At 35.2% G+C, this 8,002-nt stretch overlaps 1 protein-coding gene across 2 annotated transcripts; it reads left to right on the top strand.

Annotated features, from left to right (window-relative positions):
• The first annotated feature begins 1,451 nt into the window (after positions 1 to 1,451).
• LOC107702927 (RILP-like protein 2) lies at positions 1,452 to 7,797 on the top strand. Of its 2 annotated transcripts, none has more exons than XM_016505375.1 (4): positions 1,452 to 1,847; positions 2,839 to 2,987; positions 3,474 to 3,593; positions 6,504 to 7,797. In XM_016505375.1, the coding sequence occupies exons 1-4, from the start codon at positions 1,551 to 1,553 to the stop codon at positions 6,523 to 6,525; spliced, it is 588 nt and encodes a 195-aa protein (XP_016360861.1). In that variant the 5' UTR covers positions 1,452 to 1,550; the 3' UTR covers positions 6,526 to 7,797. The 2 variants fall into 2 exon arrangements, with proteins under 2 accessions (XP_016360861.1, XP_016360860.1); XM_016505374.1 differs by having other exon boundaries at positions 2,836 to 2,987.
• The last annotated feature ends 205 nt before the right edge of the window (positions 7,798 to 8,002 follow it).

Below are 8,002 nucleotides of genomic sequence, written 5' to 3'. Positions count from 1 at the left end.
TTTTTTTACTTTAAACCGCATAAACACATTTCATTACACCAAATACACAACATAATGTTATTTTTAGCAACATCACATGACCCCTTTAAATCATAAAAATTAAAACAATTTTTAAAATAACATCAATCAAAATAAAACACTTACTAAAAAATGTAAGTAATTTATTTGTTTACCTGCATGTCATGTGACCATTAACTGTGAACATGCAATTGTGATACTTAATTATTAAAATATTTATTTTAAAATCTCAGGTGTACTTTAAGTAAATATATTAGGTGAAAGAGGTTTAGCTGACAAAACATTTTTGGGAATCCCTGCATTACATGTAAATAAGAAATAACGTGAATTTGTGCATTTTAATGTGTTTGAAAGACAAAAGCCCATTAACCAGTGTCACAGAACTGTGAACATGCAAATGTGATCATGATTAAAATATTTATTTTAAAATGTCTGGGGTACTTCTAGTAAATATATTAGGTGAAAGAGGTTCAGATGACAAAAAAGTTTGGGAATCCCTGCATTACATGTAAATAAGAAATAACGTGAATTTGTGCATTTTAATGTGTTTGAAAGACAAAAGCCTTACAAAGACAAAGTAATACATGGTTAAATAACCACCGGAGTGATAATTCAAATAAAAATTAATATGTTCATTAGTAGTTGATGCAACGTTGAAACACTTCTTAAACCTGAAAAGATTTTTTTGTAAATCCAGTGGCATAGCCTCCTGACTAGTGACTGGTCTTTGTGTGAAAATCCACAAAACTGGAAGACTTTCTGAATGTATAATCGGTAGGATATTATAGAAAGGAACATTTAAAAAGAGGAATTAGGGAGAATCAATAAAATATGAATTATTTATTGCTACTGTGTGAATAATATGTAATCATGTAATCAATAAAAAAGTAAAACTAGTCTGATTACGAGTATTTTAAAATATAATTTAATCTAATTACAAGTATTTTTGGAATCTGATTACTCAATCCAGATTACCTGTAATCAGCTACTACCAGCGCTGACTGCAAATAAATAAATAAATAGGTCAGTAATGGTGCAAGGAATCCTATTTTCACGATTTTCACTTTTGTGCTGTAAAAAAAGACAAATGATCAAATGTTCACATTTATTTACTTCGCCACTGAACACATTGGATGGCACATCTTCCTGCACGTGCTACAGTCAGCTCTAGATTATAATTTAGCAGTACACGCATGTTTACAAGCGAGTCTACTCTCATCTCCTCTAGTGTATGATCATAAAAATTATATTGTGATATTTATTTGTTGCCGCTTACCAGTGGGTTCTTTTGGTCTCTTTGTGTAGTGAAAGGTGATACATTTTGTTACACTGTTGTTGATGATTTGTTCATGCAGCGGCTCAGCCATTGGCTGGTTCACAGGTCACTCAAACGCTCGAAGTAAGTTGCAGTAAAGTCGAGGAAGGAAGTAATTTGTGAATGCATTGGGACGGTGAGCTGGAACTCGCCATATCTTGGAAAGATTCCTCGTTTTTGTTTTTTAGAGTGATTGCATAGTTCGTCTTGGATCAGAATGGAGGGGCGACACGATAGTTCACCCATGCAGGCTTTCGATAAGGACGTTTTGGAAATGACTTGTGAAGATGTTTATGACATTTCTTACGTGATCGGCAGAGATTTATTAAAAGTCAACACAGGTAGCCGGGAGTTCTCGGATTTACAGTTCAAAATCGTCCGTGTGTTGGAGATGTTTGAGACCATGGTGAACAAATACAACCTGTCGCTGGAGGAGCTGAGGATGGAGCTGGAGAATATGAAGCGAGAAATGGAAAGAGTTGTAGCAGAAGGTTCGAGTGGTGATGTTAACACTGTGAGTGGGGTCATGTAGAGTTCACTGTATATGATAATCCTTGATGTTGTTCACATTCGGTTCTGTTTAAAGGAATATTTCCAGTTCAATACAAGTTAAGCTCAGTCGACAGCATTTATAGCGTAATGTTGATTATCACACAAATAATTTCGACTTTTTTCTTAAAAAAGGAGGTGATAACGAGGCACAAAAGCGAGTGGGGGTCGATTTTGGGAGAACTTAAAGGAATTGTCCACCCAAAAATGAAAATATACTCCTCAGGCCATCTAAGATGTAGATGAGTTTGTGTCTTCATCAGATTTGGATCACTTGCTCAGCAATGGATGCTCTGCAGTGAATGGGTGCCATCAGAATGAGAGTCCAAACAGCTGATAAAAACATCACAATAATCCACACCACTCCAGTCCATCAGTTAACATCATTTTGGGGTGAACACTTCCTATAAAAGCACAAATATGAAATTTAGAAGCACTTACAATAATTGTTCTGTTAAAACGTCTGTATTACTTGAGCTGTAAAGCTGGTTAAATCGTAATTTTTGCAGTCGTTTTAGGGTTTATTATTGTGACGTCTGTGTACTATTGAAATGGAGTCGTTTAAAGATGGGCCCTATTTACTTCCATTCTAAACACCTCACTGTAACCCATATTTTTGCTTTTTATACATAAAGAAAAGAAGGGATGAGTGGTAATCATTATGCCACAAATGCTGTCAATATATTCCTTTACCACACTATGTATATGGTTTATGAGCAGAACCCAAAGTGGGAACCCCAAAAAGGCATCTAGAGTTAAAGTAGGCATGCGAATCAAAATTGACCCTATGTATTTTCTTGATGCATGTTAATGGTCTTGTAGCCTTGTAACAAGTGAAACTGAATATTTGACTTATTTAAAAACTTGACAGCAAAGGTTTCTTGATTTAAAAAGTCACAATCTATTTCCAGTTTGTGCAAACACTTATATATACAAATTGTATTGTTTAATAGCAGACTGTTGGGCCAAACAAACTAGTCGTGGACTTAAAAGACCCAAACCGACCCCGATTCACCATGCAGGAGTTAAAGGAGGTTCTGCAGGAGAGAAACAAACTCAAAGCCCAGCTGCTGGTGGCCCAAGAGGAGCTACAGCTCTACAAGAGGTAAAAACAGGGTTGCAGAGGGTGTCACCATAGAGTTACTATATATTCATAAATGGCTGTGTTTCTGTGTTATTTCATTATACAGCATGTTGTGTGCAAATTGTGAATAACATGGAAGTCTACTCGCGTTGTTAAACCTGTTATATCTTTCTTCTGTGGGACACAAAAGAAGATATTTTGAAAATTGTGTCCGTGTCCATTGAGTCCAGTGTTCGTCAAAATATCTTGCTGTGTGTTCTGCAGAACAAAACATGTTATGTATATGGCTCGGATTTATTAGGTGAGCTATCCCTTTAATACTACTGTCAACTAGCAAGAAATAATTTACAGGGAAGTTATGAACTATGTATTATACAAGTGTGACTTGTGTGCTGGTTTGGCCTAATCTCAACAGCAAATAAAACAATTCTGAGTGAAACGACATCATGCAATAATGAATTTGATATGTGTGGTCTCAGTCAGATTTAGCGTCTGCTGTGCTTGCAGTGGGGTCCTGGGATCAGAGCAGAAGATGGTGGAAGTAAACCTGGAGACCCTTCCTCAGTCAGAAGCGGCACCGTCCAGCGTTATAGAGGAGAACAAAGAGAAGAGCACCATTCAGAAACTGTGAGAGCTTTTAACTAGTTTTGTCTTTGCCTGAGCTTTGTGCATTTCCACATCAGTCCTTATACTTGTGTTCATTCATCCGAAAGTAGGAGAAAAAATGGCTGATGTACCGTTTTAATTGTAATAATGTTAAATCAACTAAGTTTCAGTTCAAATATAACATTTAGAAATTACATCATATTTAAAGGCACAATATGTAAGATTTTTTTATTAAAATAACCAAAAACCACTAGAACAGTGTTATATATTTTGCTGACTTGTGTACTTACATTATCCCAAATGTTTCGAAGAATGTTTAAATCCAGAGAAATAAGCAATTTTAACAAACTACGCCTTTTGCGCTTTGTTTATTTTGAATACGCGCCCTCTAGCGGCGAAAATTACATATTGTGCCTTTAAGACTCTTTTTGACAATTAATTTTTGGGGGCAAATGGAACAGTCAGATTTAATGGAGCCAAGTAGCTGTCCCATCAAGATATCAGATACACCAGCAGTGAAAAGTTTGGAATAATTACGTTTTTTAATGTTTTTGAAAGAAGTCTCTTATGCACCAAATCAGCATATTAGAATGATTTCTGAAGGATCATGCGACACTGAAGACTGGAGTAATGATGCTGGAAATTCAGCGTTGATTGCAGGAATAAATTAAATTTTACAATATATTCAAATAGAAAAGTTGAATTTGAATCATATTTGATAGTATTACTGTTTTTTTTTTGATCAAATAAATGTAGCTTGGTGAGCAGAAGAGACTTCTTTCAAAAACATTGAAAAATTGTATTTCTTACAAACTTTCGACAGGTAGTGTAAAAGTTACTTAAAATGCATATGCCAGTATTGTAAAGCAGGAGTGCGTACCTGTAAACTAGAGCCCGACCGATATGGGTTTTTTGGGGCCGATACTGATACCGATATTAGGGAGTAAAAAAAAAAGTCTGATACCGATATATCGGCCGATATTCTTTGTGTATATTATAGTACAGTACCAGTCAAAAGTTTGGACACTTTCCCATTCGTGTGTCCAAACATTTGACTGGTACTATATATAGAATACAGTATACATTAGAATATATATACATAAACACATTTTTTGCAATGATCACTCAAATGTGGTGATCAAACACTTATAATGACGTGACAGAGATATGTAAGGGCATTTAACAATTTAACAATAAAGCGATGAGTGCGATGCACAAAGTAATGGGGTGTTAGTTGTAACACACGTGGTTTGAATATTTATTTTACCATAGTAACATTTAAATTCTGGCTTAAGTAAATTTTTTATCTCAGTTTTTATTATTCATTTAAAATGAGACAAATCTGCTATTATTTTAATCTCCAATCTGTTATTTATCAGTTCAGATAGTTTTTTAATGCTTTGATAACTAGCAGAAGACACTAACCAGTTTTAAATTCCAGTTGCGCAGATGGCGCACGTTGTAACACTGCGTTACAATGTGCTATTCTATGACATTAGCAATGTAATTTACACTATTTACTTTAATTAATTTTAATGAGAAACAACGAGAAACAGGTGAATAAAGACTGACAGTCAATGTTTAATATTTAGAAATTATTATTTCAAGACATGTAAAGCATTTTTGCTCGTTTATGTGGGCCGTCCCAAGCATGGTTGCAATGTGTTCATTGTCAAACTCCAAAGATCAAGCGATCCCGGGGGGCTACCGACGCGCGGAGGGTGGCATTCGAGAGGACTCCTCGAGCTGAAGGGATCCCCCGAATTTGGTGCGGATTCGCCGCGCCGTTACGGAGATATGGCCGTTCAAAGTTTCAATGGTTTTCCATTGACTTAAGCTTTAAAGCGTTTCATCCAGGTCGCCAGTAGCAAACAATGGAGCGCGCTCTGCTGGACAAACTAAGTAATTATAACATTTCAAGCATTTTATGCATTATATGTTCTGTAAAAAAAAAATTTCATATCGGCGGCATATTCGCCGATACCGATATATCGGCGACAGGCTCATATCGGCCGATAATATCGGCAAAACGATATATCAGTTGGGCTCTACTGTAAACCCGCCGTGTCTTGTTGAAATTCTGTTCCTTTATTCATTTATTGAAGACTCATGTGAGCAGTAGTGGGAAGGTGAAGCAGGTTTGGAGTCTACCCTTCTATCTTGAGTTATACATTTGTCAAAATCATAAAATGAATATTGTTTCAAAGCAGCTTTACAGAGATATGTGTTTCAATGTCAATAGCTTCACAAGAAGTGTGCTCTAATGTCTTTGAGCGTCCAGTGAGCAAGCTAAAAATGGCTGTGGCAAGGAAAATCTCCTTACCAAAGATGTAATAAAAGATATTTAGTTATTGGATTGAATTTAACTTTTTAAACTTGCTACAGTGCCTTCCACCAGTATTGCCACCATTGAGAAATACGAGCAAAACAGACCATGGAAAATGTCATTTTCCTTTTGTGTTCCTTGTTCTTATCATCATCATTTTGGTCATTCATTAAAAATCATCACAAAATTATAAGTTCACAGAATTCTCATGAATAATAATACAAAAAAAAAAAAAAAGTGAAATAATTGAAATGATTGAAATTCTTATCCAGAGAGTGTAAACTTTTAGAAATTTTAACCTCCATCTCTTTATGCATCATGTTTCCTTCTTGAGCATCAGTGAATGCTTGCACCTTTGTTGAAGATGTTTATGACATTTCTTTAGTGATTGGCAGAGATTTATTAAAGCTGACTCAGGTGCTCGGTAAACGTATGTCCACAACTGTGCATTAAGCCACGCTACCTTTTTTCCCTACAAACGTCTTGCTCTAAAGAAGAATGCTGTTTTAGATTTTGTATAGCTCTTTGCTACACTGACCGTATTTTTGGACTCATTGTGTTGCTTCCATCTTGCTGACAAACTGCGCCCTCGCTCTCTTTTTCAGATTCTCGTTTCGACAAAAATAGTGGCCAGGATTTGGTACAAGCTAAAACACATTTGAGACAAGCAAAGCCCCTTCCAACAGACTGAGAGATGGGAAGAAGTGATCTCACTATTTATTTATTTTTTAACAATACTGACCCATTTGTGGCTGGAAATCCTCCTACTCAGTGTTTTTAATTGTGTACATTTTTAACTCGTGTTGTGTGTGAAGCCAAACAACTAGATGTTAGAAACTCAAATGTCTCTCTAAACACCTCTAGTAGCTACTACACATTTGCAGACTATTTGAAGCATACTAGATCAACATTAACATTCTTCCATTACCACAGTATCTTTTACTGAAATATTATATGACATTACTAGAATCAATTTTATATCAGTCATTTTATGAATAGCACAAAGACATATTTAAGTACTATTTTGGTGACAGTACTAAACCTAATTAAATCTGCTGAAACTTACATTATTGATATATTATTATTATTATTGATGACTATTATATTATATATATTGATTTATATGTATATATACGTCATATGAGGCTCTAAGATCTTATCTGAGTGCTTACAGAATTAGAAAACCTCTTCAGTCTGTATCGGTTGCAACGGCTGACAAGCTTTAGGACAAAACTGGCCATATGATTTAGCACTTTCTAGTTCTAATTTTAATAAACAAGGGAACATTAGGAATTGTAGGGTTAAAATTTAGGTACTTCAATAACTAAAACATGAAAAAGTCTGCTGTACGAGGTAATGTGTAGTGCACTGAATCTTATGTGAAGTGGTAAATTGTGGGTCATATGAAGGTAAAAATTCACTTTTATTGGCTCGCAGTATTAGCTGTAATCAAGTAGACTGGACAAATTTTATGACAGCCGAGTCAAGTTTTCTTCTGCAATACCAGGTATTAAGAAACGCTGTTCTGAGTACATGGGCCCTGTTGTTCACACATAGATTACGGAGTTAACTGGATTTAACACAGTTGCATAACATAACATGCATGAGATTGTATTATTCAAATTGTTAAACATTTGGCCCTCTTACACAAGTTCTCTTTCATTTTCCTTGTTGGATCTGAAAATCAAAAATCTTCAACTTTCACCCAGCTATTATTTCTTTGTTTTTATAAGGACTTGTATTACTTCTTGTTAGGCATGTGAAGAATCGTGTATATATATAAAGTTTTTTTGAGTCCGAGTTCTGATCTGGTGTGTTTTTTTCCCCATATTTGTTTGTATTGTATGTTTCCTATGTAATGTTATGTTTGAAATGCAATTGAAATCTTGTCACAATTATTATTTTTTTTTGTTTGTTTTTTTTTGTGTAAAGTTTCTATATTTTTCCTATTTAAAACTTGACTCTTCTGTAGTTACATCGTATACCAAGACCGAAGGAAAATGAAAAGTTGGGATTTTCTAGGCCGTTATGGCTAGGAACTATACTCTCATTCCAGCGTAATAATCAAGGAACTTTGCTGCCGTACCATGGGTGCAGCAGGCGC

Source organism: Sinocyclocheilus anshuiensis, unplaced genomic scaffold (genome assembly GCF_001515605.1).
Source record: "Sinocyclocheilus anshuiensis isolate Anshui unplaced genomic scaffold, SAMN03320099.WGS_v1.1 scaffold238, whole genome shotgun sequence".
NCBI classification, from domain to species: Eukaryota; Metazoa; Chordata; class Actinopteri; order Cypriniformes; family Cyprinidae; genus Sinocyclocheilus; species Sinocyclocheilus anshuiensis.
This window is presented reverse-complemented; position numbering and strand designations above follow the sequence as displayed.